This window comes from Martes martes (assembly GCF_963455335.1).
Source record: "Martes martes genome assembly, chromosome: 2".
Taxonomy (NCBI): Eukaryota; Metazoa; Chordata; class Mammalia; order Carnivora; family Mustelidae; genus Martes; species Martes martes.
The window spans coordinates 155,045,295-155,063,169 of record NC_137889.1 but is presented as its reverse complement, the minus strand read 5'-3'; the positions used below and the strand labels follow the sequence as shown (position 1 = coordinate 155,063,169).

The following is a 17,875-nucleotide window of genomic DNA, read 5'->3' as shown; positions in this document are numbered from 1 at the left end:
CAGACTGTAATGGGTCCATTGTCTGCCTTAAGAAGAATTTGGAATATCATCTGATTAAATTGTCTATTTCTAAATTATTGAAAAAACATGGCATTTCTGAAGAAAAATCATGTTTACATTATAGCTAAGTATCTGTCAGCATATTGATAAACAGTAATATCAAAGCATCTAGCACAAATGGAAGTCTTTAAGTTATTTTTTTTTATTATCTCAAGTGAAATTTATTGTATGCTAGAAATGGGATACAGCTCCACATTAAAAATTTATCTTTATTTGAAAAATGACATTTTGGCATTACAGAACATCTACTTAACCACAATCCTTTGCAAATGATTCTTGTTGCAAAATCCAATGGGATTTGAGAGGAAAAAAATCACTTTTGCTTTCTTAAAAATTCTTTGATTATTCATGTTAATTGAATGGATAAATCTAAAAGTACCAGGCACTACTGAAGGAAATTACATATTTTAAAGAAAAATGACTAGCAATTTAAAAAATTAACATTGCACATGCAAATTGTATCTTGCACATGCAAACTGTATCTTGCAGTGCAGCTAGAAAGGGGGATAGGTCCTATGGAAGGACAGAATCTCCGATGAGAGGCAAATTCATGTCATGGTCATCCTCACATTTCTATGAAACCATTTATTTAGGTCTGAAAGCAACAGGTTTCTCATTATGAGCACGGACAATGATGGGTACATATATCACCACATCTCCCCATTTCCTGTAGGAAAAGACTTTGTCTTCTCTACAGAACCTCCTGCAATTTGTAATGTGTCAGGCCCTTCATTTTCTCTACTGCTTTGTCAGATGGTTTACCAAGCACAACCTGTTTGGTGTTCTGGATGTCAGCACAAGAGGTGTGACCAGGAGAGTCTGGTTTGTGAGGGATAAAGTATGCCTGCTGGAAAACCAGCCGAGAGGAAATGAATGGCTGGTTGGTGCCCTTCCTGGTATCATTACGGCAATACTTTTTCAACTCCACGTACAGCGGAAGCTTTAGAGTGTACACTCTTAGTTCACTGACCATTTTAAAAGCTTATGAAAATTGCAGTTTCCTGGGCTCCTCTTGCTCATGTTGTAGGGATTCTGCACTTACTTTGCCTGTATGAGGCACCTGCTAGCTATGGAAGGAACAGATTAATTAGCTCCATTCAGAAGACTAAGTCAACAAACACCTATGGAACCATTACTGTGTGCAAGGCACTGGAGGCACCTGGACAGGGTCAGGGGCATGAAGATTTTTTTTAGTAACACCAGCCATAGAATATCCTTCTTGTCCTAGGACATTTTTTCTGAGGATTTTCAGGGTGATTTATAGAGGACTTATCAAACAGAAACTATTATTCGTGTATGTGAACCTGCCTTACCAGAACAACAGTGTTTCGAATTGTATATTCAAATGCATTAAACTAATTCTGTACCTTGGGCTTGAATTCAAGTGGAGTAGTGATTTGTGGTAGGAAGAAAAAAAATCAGCCAGATTGATTTCAATCCACAGACCTGGATCATGATAATCAAGTACATTCTGAAATTTATGTTTATAGATAGATTTTTTAGTCAAGGAGTTAGTTGGTATTATTAATGTGGGTTGGAATTAAATGCGTTAAAGTCATTGGACTAAGTTGAGTCCTGGGTTTGTGGATAGATTGTCACCATCAAATGGTGACTCAAATGGGGCATTCCTGTGGGCCTCAGGTTGTTCCTCTGTAAATTGTGGAACAATACTTTTATAACATTTATAAAATGTGGAATAAAGGAGTCCTCAGTATTCTTTCTACTCTACACATTCTTTTTTTCTAGGAGCTGGTGTTGGAATGTCTTGATTTCATTACCAACTCTATCATTAACCAACTAGGTAATCTTAGCTAAGTCACTGAAGGTACCTGCAAAAATTTCCACCTTTGTTAAAGGTAGATAAATAATTAAATGGTATCCAAGAGCCCTTCCTGTCTTAAGCATCTATAAATGTTTTTCCCCAACTACAAAAGTTCTACATTTAATTTTCTACTTCACAAGTAAGATTCTAAGAAACTGAGGCAATCTCAGCATATCAAACTCAGGAACTGTTTTTGCTATGCGTAAAGAAACATGGTCAAAGGAGACTTTTGGGTCATGTGGAGAGAAGAGAGATCGTTTTATCTTTTGAGCTCCCAACTATAACGAAATCTAGAATCCAGGATGCCTGTTACTCATTGTTCTAGTAAATGTGTATTGAGTATCTAAAAAAAAACAACCATCGGATGAAACTTGACCATAGATGCTTTTGTGGACACTTTGCCTTTACTTCATGTATCTACCTCTGTGCCTAGCCAGAGACTTCCAGTGCCTTAGCTCCTTCCTCTCACCCAGTCAAAGCTCAGAACCTCACTCCCTTTCTTCAGAAACTTTCACAATCTCCAGACGCCTGTCAGAAAAAATCTGAACTCCAGCAGAAGCCACAATAACACTTCATGACATGATTCTACCAGTCTTCAGAGCAGGAATTGACATCAAATTAGAACTCCAATCTAGACACACCTAGACACACAATAGAGATTTCACAAAAAAACAGGAACTTCTTCAGGTAGAAATGTATTATATCTGTAAAAAAATTACTCACATTTCTTTAAGGTGGTTGTCTGTGAAACAATAATTATAATAGATAATATTTATTGAACATTTAATATATGCTTAGGACTGTCTAAGCACTTTGCATATTAATATCTCATTTGATCTTTTTGGGATGACCCTATGAAGTACATACTGGTGTTTTCATTTTGTAGATGAGGAAACTGAGTCCCAGAGAGGTTAAACAACTTTCCCAAAGCCATGCAGTTGATGTTTGGTAGAGCTAAAATTCAAACCCAGGCAGTTCAACTTCACTACACTAGTGACAACTGCTGTCTGCACACTATATCTGGGCTGGAAAACTGGTTTAACTTCCAGGGGACTTGCCAAGATACGTTTATAGGAACAAGGAGTTCTCTATACCACATCAGGGCAAACCTTGAGAGTATCTGTCCCATGTGTCAAGCTTTAAAGCAAGAGTGACCCCATTTAAGAAGAAAGCTAATTACTGTATGTTCATGTTAGCTTATTTTCTTTTAATTTAAAAAAAAATGCCAACATTGTTTGTTCTGAGCCATTATTCATGTTGAATCCTGCTTGCTAAGGTAAAGGCATGTACCCTGATTGTCTAAATAGGATACCAAGAGACCTACTTAATGGAAGCTCATTATAAAATATGCAAAATCTCTTTTTTTTTCTCCCTCAGAAAGTAAGTTTAACATAACGCCTGTCAACTCCTATCACCATAGGGCACTAAATAGTTCAAGAAGTCTGTGTAACAGCACTGTTGAGAGCAAAACAACTTTGTGAATAAAAACAGGCTGCCAATTCTTGACAACTCTGTAATGGCACTTCCCGAGAATGGTTTGAAATTGATTATAACCAAATCCCTAGTAATAAGCTATATTCAAAAGTATTTCTTTCTGCAACTCATCAATGCTGTGTGGACATTCACTCAAGATACAATTACAGGACATATTATTTAGACCCAATTGTGGTCCCTGGTTAGTTCATAGACAACAGTGTTAATAACTCCTATGTTTAAAAACAAGCAGTTTCATACAGTGTATTTAAAGGTGAGAGGTCAAAGACAATGCCACCATCATTTTGAGAAACTGAGTGTACAGTCTACCTTATAAAATATATGGTGTCCAATAGCATTTACCACTGGGGTAGAGCATTCAGGAAAAACCATCCACAAGTGGGCCATGGGTGCTTGAGGGCTGGGAGGGAAGTTTCTATGACCTCTGACCTCCCTTATTTGGGAAGGGCCATCCTCTCCTCCTGCTACTGTGACTTAGTTTCTTGACAGCCTTTAAAAAAGCAATTTATAAAGTAAAAGGCGAATAAGAAGTTTTGTTCAATCCCAATAAAAAATAAAGGTTAAAAGTTATAAAATAGAAATAGATGAAATTTTAAACAGAAGATAAAAGGCTGGAGCCAATGAGCTAAAAGGTTACTTTTTTTTTTCTAATATAAAAAAGGTTAAGGTAAAAGGCTGAAACCATGAGATGAAACATCTAAAATAATCAAGTAAATTTGATCAAGGGTCAAGAACAGAAATACTGAAAAGTGAAAACTGCACTGAGAGAAGAAAATAGCAAGAAAAAAATATACTTTGGGGGCATCTGGGTGGCTCAGTGGGTTGAGCCTCTGCCTTGGGCTCAGGTCATGATCTCAGGGTCCTGGGATCGAGCCCCGCATCAGGCTCTCTGCTCAGCAGGGAGCATACCTCCCCCTCTCTCTCTGCCTGCCTCTCTGCCTACTTGTGATCTCTCTCTCTCTCTCTGACAAATAAATAAAATAAAATCTTAAAAAAAAAGAAAAAATATACTTTTAACATGAAAAAGCAGAAAACTCAGAGATGAAGGGAGGCCACGGAGAAAAGGAGAAGAAGAAAAACGGGAAAACCTATCAAAAGCAAGCTCAGTGGAAACATTGGATCTCAGATATACTCCAGAGTTATTGGGTGGCATTGTGAGGTGCTAGGGACGGAGCCCTGTCCCAAAATGCCCACAGTTACCCAACCATGAATCCCACCCAAGGCCCATGGGCCCTCAGGACCCCACACTCCTACCATGGTCACAGAAAGTTCCCAAGTCACTCCTGTCCTCAGTTCATCAGGTCAGTTCACTGGCTGTGGGCTAGCCTGGTTTTCCAGTCAGAAGGACTCCGTTTTATCCTGCTTTACTCCTAATTGACTGTGTTACTCTGGGCAAGTTTCCTAACCTCTCTGAGTCCCTAGCTTTATCTGAGTTGTAAAAATGATGAACAAATTCATAATCACAAAACTAAAAATGCCAATTCATGCATGCCTCACTATTAGTATTGTTTTTAATTAATTTATTTATTGGAGAGAGCAAGAGAGTAGGGGAGGGGCAGAGGGAGAGGGAGACTGAGAGAACCTCAAGCAGACTCCCCTATGAGTTCCAAGCACACCTGGGTGCTTGACCCTGAGATCACTGCTGGAGCCGAAATCAAGAGTCAGATGCTCAAACGACTGAGCCACCCAGGCACCCCTCTCTCAGTATTTTTATTACTTTACTTGTAGAGATAGCCCCTGCCAAGCACCAAACAATTTCCACATGCGTCTCACTTATTCCTCACGCCCACCTATGGTACCATTACTCATCTCAGCACCAGAAACACCACCCAAGACTCCCAGGTACTCAGAGCATTTCTAGCCACAAACTTACAGAGAATGTGTATCATCAATGGCCTCTGTGTGAGGAGCTCACTCTCAGGAATCTCAAATTACAATCCTCTCCTGAACGAAGGTACACAGCCAGGAAGAAAGCACAAGTACAGGAGGTGGAGTAAATTTTTCTAAATAAGAGGAGGCTTGGGTGTGCTGTGCCAGTCTTCGGTAGGATATTGAAATGCTGCTTTAGGGGCGCGTAGGTGGCTCAGTCGTTAAGTTCTGCCTTTGGCTCAGGTCATGATCCCAGGGTCCTGGGATTGAGCCCTGCATCAAGGTCTCTGCTCAGTGAGAAGCCTGCTTCTCCCTCTCCCCCTCCCCCTGCTTGTATTTCCTCTCTCGCTGTGTCTCTCCCTGTCAAATAAATTGAAAGAAAGAAAGAAAGAAAGAAAGAAAGAAAGAAAGAAAGAAAGATGCTGCTTTAATGATACTTCCTTTCCAACATTTCAGACTCGACAACATACGCGCACTTTCTGTTTAATGCGTTTGATACGGACCACAATGGAGCTGTGAGTTTTGAGGTGAGTCTTAAATCATTTTTTAATATATGATTTGACTTTAGACACATGGGAAGAGATTTAGGCTATTTACAAGGAAAATCTGAGTTTGGTAGTTTGGTAACTTTTTTTTTCTTTTTGAGATTTTTATTCTTTATTATTATTGCTGTTATTATCATAGATCACTGAGCATGAGAGCTACCTTCTTAACAGAATTGTGTGTATTACAATGTTGTTGACTATAAGTACAATGCTGTGCAGCACATCTCTAGAGTTTATTCCTTTTGCTTAACTGAAACTTTATGCTCATGGGTCACTGCTCATTCCCCCTACTCCAGCCACTCCTTGATTTTAGGATTTTGACTATTTAGATACTTCCTGTCGGTGGAATCACGTGGTATTTGTCTTTCTGTAATGGCTCAGTATGCCCTCAGGTTCATTCATGTTGCTGTGTATTGCACATATTTTTTTCTTTTTAAAGATAAATAGTATATTCCATTGCATGTGTAAACCACATTTTCTTTATCCATTCATTCGTCTCTGGACTTTATGCTGTTTCCACACCTTAGCTGTTGTGAACAGAGCTATAATGAATATGGAAGTCTAATATCTCTTTGAGATCTTGATTTCAACACTTTTGAACAAATATCCAGAGGTGGGATTACCGAATCACATGGTATTTTTATTTTTAATTATTTGAGGAAGCTCCCTACTGTTTTCCATATAGTGGCTGCACAGCTATGATTCCCACCGACCGTGTGCAAATGTTCCGATTTACTCACATCCTCAACACTTCTTATCTTTCATTTGTTGGGTAATAGCCATCCTGATGGGTTGAGGTGCTATCTTATTGTGGTTTTTATTTGTATTTCCCTGATGACTGGGGATGTTGAGCATTTTTTTCACATACCTGGTGGCCATTTGGATATATTCAGAGTAATGCACATTCAAGTCCTCAGCTTATGTTTTAATTGGGTTGTTAGATATTTACTATTGAGATGAAGGACTTTCTTATATATTTTGGAGATAACCCTTTATCAGATACATGGTTTCCAAGTATTTTCTCCCATTTTGTAGGTTGCTTTTTCACTCCACTGATTATATCTTTGCTGCTCAGAAGCTTTTCAATTTAGCACTTATTTATTTACACTTTGTTGCCTCTGCTTTTGGAATCATATCATGAAATCATTGCCAAGACCAATACCGTGAAGTTTTCCCCCCTCAGGTTTACTTTTAGGAGCTTTATGGTTTCAGGTCTTATGTTTAAGTCTTTAATCTATGTTGAATTGATAATTGTATATGGGATAAGGTTAGGATGGAATTTCAATCTTTTGGGTGTGGTTATCCAGTTTTCCTAATACAATTTGTTGAAGAGACTATCCCTTCCCTTTCCTATTGTGTATTCTTGAAATCCTTGTCAAAGATCATTTGACCATGTATGTATGGATTTACTTCGAAGCTTCCTATTTTGTACCATTGGTCTCGATGTCTGTCTCTACGCCGGTACCATAGTGTTTTGATTACTATAACTTTGTAATATACTTTGAAATCAGGAATTGGGATGCCTCTAGCCCTGTTCTTTCTTAAGTATTGATTTGAATGTTTGTGGTCTTTTGTGGTACCATATGAATTTTTTTCTATCTGCAGAAAATACCACTTGGGATTTGGATAGGGTTGTAGTGAATCTGCAGATGGCTTTGGGTAGTATGAATATTTTAACAATATTAAGCCTTCAAACTCATGAACTTTCCATTTGTTTGTGTCTTCTTTAATTTTTTTTGTCAGTGTTTTGCAGATTTTAGTACTCAAGCTTTTTATCTCCTTAGTTAAGTTTATTCCTAATTTTTAATTCTATTCTTTTTGGTGCTATTGTAAATGGGATCAGTTTCCAAGTTTTCTTCTCAGATAATTCATTGTTGGTGTATAGAAACACAATAATTTTTGTATGTGATTTTGTATCTTGCAACTTTACTGAATTTATTAGTTCTAACAGTTTTTTGGTGTAATTGTTAGGATTTTTTATATATAATATCATATCACCTGATTTATTTTTCTTGCCTAATTTCTCTGGCTAGGACTTCCAGTACTCTGTTGAATAGAAGTGGCAATATTGGGCATCCTTGCCTTGTTCCTGATTTCATAGGGAAATCTTTCAGTTTTTCATCATTGAGCACGTTGTTAACTGTGGGCTGGTCATATATGGCTTTCATTATGTGAAGATCCTTCTATTGTTAGTTTGTTGAGAGTTTTTATCATGAAAAAGAGTTCAACTTTGTCAAATGCTTTTTCTGCATCTGTTGAGATGATCATGTGATTTTTCTTCTTTATTCTGTTAATGTGGGATATCACGTTAATTGATTTTTATATGTTGAGCCATCTTTCCATCAAAGGGATAAAGATACTTGGTCATGTTGTATGATCATTTTAATGGGCTGTTAGAATTTTCTGGGATTTTGTTGAGGATTTTGGATGTATATTTATCAAGAATATTAGCCTGTAGTTTTCTTTTCTTGTGATACCTTCACCTGGTTTTGGTTCCAGGGTACTGCTGACCTCATAAACGAGTTTGGAAATATCCCTTCCTCTGCATTTGTTTGGAAGAGTTTGAAAAGGAATGGTATTAGTTCCTTAAATGTTTGGCAGAATTTACCAGTGAAGCCACGTGGTCCTGCTTTTTTTGTTGAGAGATTTTTTGATTACTGATTCAATCTCCTTATTATAGGTCTGTTCAGACTTTCTATTTCTTTATGATTCAGTCTTGGTAAGTTATATGTTTCTAGAAATTTATCCACTTTTTTTCTAGGCTATTCAGTCCATTGGAGTAGAATTGTTCATAATAGTCTCTTAGGATTCTTTTGATTTCTATGGCACCAGTTGCAATGTTTCCTCTTTCATTTCTGGTTGTCTTATTAATTTGAGTCTTTTCTCTTTTTGTTCTTAGTCTAGCTAAGATTTTGTCAATTTTGTTCATATTTTCGAAACCCCATCATTCAGAAGCACTGGTGAAAACGTGGACTTGCAATTGGACTTGCAATTGACACCTGAATTAGGGGAGAGCAGTCTTGTAGGACTGAGCCCTTAACCTGTGGGATCTGGCTATATCTCCAGGTAGAAAAGGTCTTGTAGGACTGAGCCCTTAACCTGTGGGATCTGGCTATATCTCCAGGTAGAAAAGGTCAGAGTTGAGTTAAATTATAGGACACCCAGCTGGTATCAGAGAATTGCTTGGTTGTGTGGGGCAATTACACACACACACACACACACAACATTGGAATTGGCTACAGAATCATAAATATGTGTAAGGGAAAGAAGGTAATTGGGGATGATTCACTTTGGGGGAGTAGAGGAAGGTGAATCTTATATGTGATCAGAAATTGCACTGAGTGACATGATAAGTGGCAGATGATGGAGTGGGATCAATAAGGAAAGGTAATGATAGGGCTGTATCAAGGAAGCATGCCCACAGAATTGATGGACAAGATATGAAGGACAAGCACAAGCTAGTTAAGAGTAAGCATTCAGGATGGAAAGCAGCGGGGAGTGAGTCAGAGGCAGAGCCTGGGAATGAAGAGAAAGCTTTTGTAAATCACCTAGAAGTTAGAATACAAAGGAGAAAGGCCAAAAAGGAAGACTGGATGAGGAGGCAGAGGCCAGCTCCTGACCCACTTGAGGCAGGATGATAAAGAGGCTGGATTCTCTTGTGGGAGGTGAGGAGTCCTTAAGGAATTTTCAGCAGGGGAGTCATGGGATCAGGACTATGTTACTAGAAACAAGAAGTTCATTTAGCAGCTATGTATCCCAAGAATCCTAACAGGAGCTAACTTAAGCCCAAACTATAATTGAGGCATTGGCGATAAGAAGGAGGAGATGAGTTTAAGACATATTAAAATTAAGTTGATAGACTTATTTTTCAACAAAATTTGCCATGTTTCAAAGGGGGAAAGTCCAAGTGAGCATCGCTGGCTATCTAGGAGCAGGGACATTGAGGAATCAGGATGAGAGAAGAAAGCATCGCCTTCCAGGCTATATCAGTCAGTGGCCCCAGGAGCAGGGTTCCCAGGGCAGCAAGTGTCTCCTCACATGTACTAGGTACTGCAGACTGAGTGCACCTAAAATAAAGACTCTAGGCCAGGAAGCTCAACATGATATCTCTTATAACTAAACCAAGAAATAGCATGGCGGGGAGAGAAGTAGAAGCCGGCAGTGACTGAGTAGAAGGTCCAGTAGACCAAGAAACTTGCAGTGGTGAAGGCAAAGGCAGTTGGGTTTGTCCTAGTTGTGGCAATAGCAATGGGGAACCCGTGGGAGCATCACAGGTAACATCTGTAACATTTCTTCTGTGGATGGCAGTTTCAGATCACCCCATGATAATCTGCTGTTAGCATTTGCAGCACTTCAGCAACAAGATTAATTCCAGCACAGCCTTTGTGTAGCAATAGCATTGAAGTCAATGGTCCCAGTTCACCTAATGAAATCTTTCATAGCTAGTTTGCAAAAATCGAATAGGGTAAAAAATACTAATGATTCCATTACTTGAAATTACTTATGTATCAGAAATGTCCCATCAATTACCTATAGCACTTTGTATCCAATTTCAGCATATAAATTTAGCCTGGTGTTAATGATATGGGACCAGGCATAACATTGCTATTACAATATTTATGTAAAATGTTGGTAATTGTGATGAACATTGATTATAATTTGGGAAATTAGTTGTAATGACTATATATTATAAACATGTTAGTAATATGTCTTTTCCTTTAGAAGCAAACTAATGGCTGAATTAATAAATGTTAAATCAAAATCAAATTTAACACAAGGCTATCGTAATTATTTTTCTAAATCGATTAGCTACCTGGAAAGTCTCTAGCAAACAGAAATGATTAGGCAATGAACATATTTTGAGTAACAGTAGCATCTTGGGAGGTATAGCAGAGACCATTCTGATTCTACAATAAAGAGAAAAGGAAGTTTTCTACTTAATTTTCTTAAACCCAAAAGGGCAGAGTGAATAGGACAAGGGAGCAGGAGAGTGGGGTGGTGCCTGTGTCTAGGTCTGACTGGGCCTAATCCTTTCCTTGCAATTTAGTGACTGTGAGACCCCGGGCTGAGAATTTAAACCCTCTAGGCCTTAGTGTTCATCTCTGTAAAATATCAGCAAGCAAAGCTACTCCACAGGGGAATGTAAGGCTGAAAAAGTACTAAAGTTAGTAAAGGGCTTGGCTCAGTGCCTGGCACCAAACACACACTCAATATTTAGGAGGTGTTACCATAGCCATTATTACACAAAATATTTTTCTAACAAAGCCAATTAATAACGACATTGGTCATCTTGTTAAACACTAATGTATCATTGAACATATTCATTCAAAGGCTAGATGATTGCTCTGTCTATGATGCTATGAAAGATAATTCTGCATCTCCCCATATAAGAAGTACTTACCGTGGAGAGGAGTCAAGATGGCGGAGAAGTAGCAGGCTGAGACGACATCGGGTAGCAGGAGGTCAGCTAGATAGCTTATCTAACCATTGTGAACACCTACAAATCCAACGGGAAATCGAAGAGAAGAAGAGCAACAATTCTAGAAACAGAAAATCGATCACTTTCTGAAAGGTAGGACCTGTGGAGAAGTGAACCCAAAGTGACGGGAAGATAAACCCCGGGGGGAGGGGCTGGCTCCTGGCAAGCGGCGGAGCAACGGAACACAAAATCGGGACTTTTAAAAGTCGGCTCCACTGGGAGACATCGCTCCAGAGGCTAAACCGGGGGGAAACCCAGGCGGGATCAGCATAACCCCAGGTCCCGCGGGGTCACAGAAGGACTGGGGGTGTCTGAGTGCCGCAGAGCTCGCAGGTATTAGAGCGGGGAAGCCGGCTACAGCGACAAAGCCGAGGAGTGAGCTCTAAGCCCGGGGTTACCTTGTGCCGGTCGCAGGCTGGGTGGGCTCGGAGCGTGGCCGGAAGCCATGGAGACGGAAGCAACCGGGCACTTTTCTCCAGCTCCAGCAATTGCCTGCTTTCCTCAAGGCGCAACCGCAGGCCAGGGAGGCGGGGCAGTTAGGCGCTTTGCTCTGAGAGTGCACTGAGGAGCGGAACCCCAAGCTCTCGGCTCCTCTGGGCCGAGAGATTGGGAGGCCGCCATCTTCATTCCCGTTCTCCAGAACTCTACGGAAAGCGCTCAGGGAACAAAAGCTCCCGAAAGCAAACCCGAGCGGATTACTTAGCCCGGCCCCTGGCAAGGGCGGTGCAATTCCGCCTGCGGCAAAGACACTTGAGAATCACTACAACAGGCCCCTCCCCCAGAAGATCAACAAGAAACCCATCCAAAACCAACTTCAGTCACCAAGAACAGCGGAATTCCACAGCAGGAGAAAGCAAATCTTATCTGGACAAAATGACAAGGCGGAAAAACTCACCTCAAAAAAAAGAACAAGAGGCCGTACCGAAGGCTGGAGACCTAATCAATACGGACATTGGTAACATGACAGATCTAGAGTTTAGAATGACAATTCTCAAGGTTCTAGCCGGGCTTGAAAAAGGCATAGAAGATATTAGAGAAACCCTCTCCGGAGAGATAAAAGCCCTTTCTGGAGAAATAAAAGAACTAAAATCTAACCAAGTTGAAATAAAAAAAGCTATTAATGAGGTGCAATAAAAAATGGAAGCTCTCACTGCTAGGATGAATGAGGCAGAAGAAAGAATTAGTGACATAGAAGACCAAATGACAGAGAATAAAGAAGCTGAGCAAAAGAGAGACAAACAAATACCAGACCACGAGGAGAGAATTCGAGAGATAAGCGACACCATAAGACGACACAACATTAGAATAATTGGGATTCCAGAAGAAGAAGAAAGAGAGAGGGGAGCAGAAGGTATATTGTAGACAAGAGAGAATTTCCCCAGTATGGCAAAGGGAACAAACATCAAAATCCAGGAGATGCTAAGAACGCCCCTCAAAATCAATAAAAATAGGCCCACACCTCGTCACCTGATAGTAAAATTTACAAGTCTTAGCGACAAAGAGAAAATCCTGAAAGCAGCCCGGGAAAAGAAGTCTGTAACATACAAGGGTAAAAACATTAGATTGGCAGCGGACCTATCCACAGAGACCTGGCAGGCCAGAAAGAACTGGCATGATATATTCAGAGCACTAAACGAGAAAAACATGCAGCCAAGAATACTATATCTGGCTAGGTTATCATTGAAAATAGAAGGAGAGATAAAGAGCTTCCAGGACAAACAAAAGCTGAAAGAATTTGCAAACACCAAACCAGCTCTACAGGAAATATTGAAAGGGGTCCTCTAAGCAAAGAGAGACCCTAAAAGTAGTAGATCAGAAAGAAACAGAGACAATATACAGTACCAGTCACCTTACAGGCAATACAATGGCAATAAATTCATATCTCTCAAAATAGTTACCCTGAATGTTAATGGGCTAAATGCCCCAATCAAAAGACACAAGGTACCAGAATGGATAAAAAAACAAAACCCATCAATATGCTGCCTACAAGAAACTCATTTTAGACCCGAAGACACCTCCAGATTTAAAGTGAGGGGGTGGAAAACAATGTACCATGCTAATGGACATCAGAAGAAAGCTGGGGTGGCAATCCTTATATCAGATCAATTAGATTTTAAGCCAAAGACTATAATTAAAGATGAGGAAGGACACTATATCATACTCAAAGGGTCTGTCCAACAAGAAGACCTAACAATCTTAAATATCTATGCCCCTAACATGGGAGCAGCCAACTATATAAACCAATTAATAACAAAATCAAAGAAATACATCGACAGTAATACAATAATAGCAGGGGACTCTAAAACTCCCCTCACTGAAATGGACAGATCATCTACGCAAAAGATCAACAAGGAAATAAAGGCCTTAAATGACACACTGGACCAGATGGACATCACAGATATATTCAGAACATTCCATCCCAAAGCAACAGAATATACATTCTTCTCTAGTGCACATGGAACATTCTCCAGAATAGACCACATCCTGGGTCATAAATCAGGTCTCAATCGGTACCAAAAGATTGAGATCATTCCCTGCATATTTTCAGACCACAATGCTCTGAAGCTAGAACTCAATCACAAGAGGAAATTTGGAAAGAATGCAAATACATGGAGACTAAACAGCATCCTTCTAAAAAATGAATGGGTCAACCAGGAAATTAAAGAAGAATTGAAAAAATTCATGGAAACAAATGATAATGAAAACACAACGGTTCAAAATCTGTGGGACACAACAAAGGCAGTCCTGAGAGGAAAATATATAGCGGTGCAAGCCTTTCTCAAGAAACAAGAAAGGTCTCAAATACATAACCTAACCCTACACCTAAAGGAGCTGGAGAGAGAACAACAAAGAAAGCCTAAACCCAGCAGGAGAAGAGAAATCATAAAGATCAGAGCAGAAATCAATGAAATAGAAACTAAAAAAACAATAGAACAAATCAACAAAACTAGGAGCTGGTTCTTTGAAAGAATTAATAAGATTGATAAGCCCCTGGCCAGACTTATCAAAAAGAAAAGAGAAAGGACGCAAATAAATAAAATCATGAATGAAAGAGGAGAGATCACAACCAACACCAAAGAAATACAAACAATTATAAGAACATACTATGAGCAACTCTACGCCAACAAATTTGACAATCTGGAAGAAATGGATACATTTCTAGAGACATATAAACTACCACAACTGAACCAGGAAGAAATAGATAACCTGAACAGACCCATAACCAGTAAGGAGATTGAAACAGTCATCAAAAATCTCCAAACAAACAAAAGTCCAGGACCAGATGGCTTCCCAGGGGAATTCTACCAAACATTTAAAGAATAGTTAATTCCTATTCTCCTGAAACTGTTCCAAAAAATAGAAATAGAAGGAAAACTTCCAAACTCATTCTATGAGGCCAGCATCACCTTGATCCCAAAACCAGACAAGGATCCCACCAAAAAAGAGAATTACAGACCAATATCTTTGATGAACACAGATGCGAAAATTCTCACCAAAATCCTGGCCAATAGGATCCAACAGTACATTAAAAGGATTATTCACCACGACCAAGTGGGATTTATTCCAGGGCTGCAAGGTTGGTTCAACATCCACAAATCCATCAATGTGATATAATACATTAATAAAAGAAAGAGTAAGAACCATATGATACTCTCAATAGATGCCGAAAAAGCATTTGACAAAGTGCAGCATCCCTTCCTGATTAAAACTCTTCAAAGTGTAGGGATAGAAGGCACATACCTCAATATTATCAAAGCCATCTATGAAAAACCCACCGCAAATATCATTCTCAATGGAGAAAAACTGAAAGCTTTTCCGCTAAGGTCAGGAACACGGCAGGGATGTCCGTTATCACCACTGCTGTTCAACATAGTACTAGAAGTCCTAGCCTCAGCAATCAGACAACAAAAAGAAATTAAAGGCATCCAAATTGGCAAAGAAGAAGTCAAACTATCACTCTTTGCAGATGATATGATACTATATGTGGAAAACCCAAAAGGCTCCACTCCAAAACTGCTAGAACTTATACAGGAATTCAGTAAAGTGTCAGGATATAAAGTCAATGCACAGAAATCAGTCGCATTTCTTTACACTAACAACAAGACAGAAGAAAGAGAAATTGAGGAGTCAGTCCCATTTACAATTGCACCCAAAACCATAAGATACCTAGGAATAAATCTAACCAAAGAGGCAAAGAATCTGTACTCAGAAAACTATAAAGTACTCATGAAAGAAATTGAGGAAGACACAAAGAAATGGAAAAATATTCCATGCTCATGGATTGGGAGAACAAATATTGTGAAAATGTCTATTCTATCTAAAGCAATCTACACATTTAATGCAATCCCTATCAAAATCCCATCCATTTTTTTAAAGAAATAGAACAAATAATCCTAAAATTTATATGGAACCAGAAAAGACCTCGAATAGCCAAAGGAATATTGAAGAAGAAAGCCAAAGTCGGTGGCATCACAATTCCAGACTTCAAGCTCTATTACAAAGCTGTCATCATCAAGACAGTATGGTACTGGCACAAAAACAGACATATAGACCAATGGAACAGAATAGAGAGCCCAGAAATAGACCCTCAACTCTATGGTCAACTAATCTTCGACAAAGCAGGAAAGAATATCCAATGGAAAAAAGACAGCCTCTTCAACAAATGGTGCTGGGAAAATTGGACAGCCACATGCAGAAAAATGAAATTGGACTATTTCCTTACACCACACACGAAAATAGACTCAAAATGGATGAAGGACCTCAATGTGAGAAAGGAATCTATCAAAATCCTTGAGGAGAATGCAGGCAGCAACCTCTTTGACCTCAACCGCAGCAACTTCTTCCTAGGAACATCGCCAAAGGCAACAGAAGCAAGGGCAAAAATGAACTATTGGGATTTCATCAAGATCAAAAGCTTTTGCACAGCAAAGGAAACAGTTAACAAAACCAAAAGACAACTGACAGAATGGGAGAAAATATTTGCAAACGACATATCAGAAAAAGGGCTAGTATCCAAAATCTATAAAGAGCTTATCAAACTCAATTCCCAAAGAACAAATAATCCAGTCAAGAAATGGGCAGAGGACATGAACAGACATTTCTGCAAAGAAGACATCCAGATGGCCAACAGACACATGAAAAAATGCTCCACATCACTCGGCATCAGGGAAATACAAACCAAAACCACAATGAGATACCACCTCACACCAGTCAGAATGGCTAAAATTAACAAGTCAAGAAATGACAGATGCTGGCGAGGATGCGGAGAGAGGGGAACCCTCCTACACTGCTGGTGGGAATGCAAGCTGGTGCAACCACTCTGGAAAACAGTGTGGAGGTTCCTCAAAAAACTGAAAATAGAGCTACGACCCAGCGATTGCACTACTGGGTATATATCTTAAAGATACAAACGTGGTGCTCCGAAGGGGCACGTGCACCCAAATGTTTATAGCAGCAATGTCCACAATAGCCAAACTGTGGAAAGAGCCTAGATGTCCATCAACAGATGAATGGATAAAGAAGATATGGTATATATACACAATGGAATACTGTGCAGCCATCAAAAGACATGAAATCTTGCCATTTGCGACGACATGGATGGAACTAGAGGGTATCATGCTTAGCGAAATAAGTCAATCGGAGAAAGACAACTATCATATGATCTCTTTGATATGAGGAAGTGGAGATGCAAGGCGGGGGCGGCTTAGGGGGAGGTAGGAAAAGAAAAAATGAAAAGATGGGATTGGGAGGGAGACAAACCATAAAAGACTCAATCTCAAGAAACAGACTGAGGGTTGCTGGGGGGAGGGGGCACGGGAGAGGGTGGTGGGGAAATGGACATTGGGGAGGGTATGTGCTATGATGAGTGCTGTGAAATGTGTAAACCTGGTGATTCACAGACCTGTACCCCTGGGGATAAAAATACATTATATGTTTATTAAAATAAAAAAATTAAAAAAAAAGAAGTACTTACCATGTGTCAGTCACTAATACTAATAAGTGTTTAAAAATAGTATTAGCTATATACCATAATAATAACTGACTCTTGTTTAGAACTCATCTGAATTCATGAGTCAGGCAGTTGTGCTGATTACATTATATATACTAGCTGAGTTGATCTTCATAGGTACCATTATTAACTCCTTTTCAGCAAATGAAGAAAGGGAATCATGGAGAGGTTTAGCATCCTGCCCAAGGTCACACAGCTAGAAAGTAGGAAGAGCCAGGATTCAAACTCAGGCAGTCTGGCACCAGAATGCATCTCTTAGCAATTGTTATCCTGCCTGAGAGGTGTACATAGATCCCCAGCCCCTCATCTGAAATCCTTAGAGCCAGCTGAGTTCTGTCATTCACAGCCTTGCAGATTTAGAGAGGTAATACCCTGTGTACACTATTCCATATTATTTAATATCTCTGGTAGTGCCTGCAGCATGCTATAATCAAATGTGTAATATTCGTGCAGTGAAATATGACACATGGTAAACATGGCAGGGACTGCTACTGATGACCGATGTCCATGTGCTCTACTTGGTGATCTCACAAATAGGCCATAATCACAGCCTCTGGGGCAGTTCGGTGGATTCATGACTGAGATTTTACCAATGA

The 17,875-nt window shown here is 39.5% G+C and overlaps 1 protein-coding gene across 5 annotated transcripts in view; it reads left to right on the top strand.

Annotated features, from left to right (window-relative positions):
- The window catches only part of KCNIP4 (potassium voltage-gated channel interacting protein 4), a gene marked incomplete at its 5' end in the record, with an annotated part of 1,129,227 nt that overhangs the window by 1,093,320 nt on the left and 18,032 nt on the right, over positions 1–17,875 (top strand). For all 5 annotated transcript variants that reach the window (XM_080796874.1, XM_080796870.1, XM_080796873.1 and 2 more), the window contains one exon: positions 5,702–5,772. In XM_080796874.1, the coding sequence (XP_080653000.1) occupies positions 5,702–5,772 (71 nt within the window). The remainder of the gene's footprint in view (positions 1–5,701; positions 5,773–17,875) is intronic.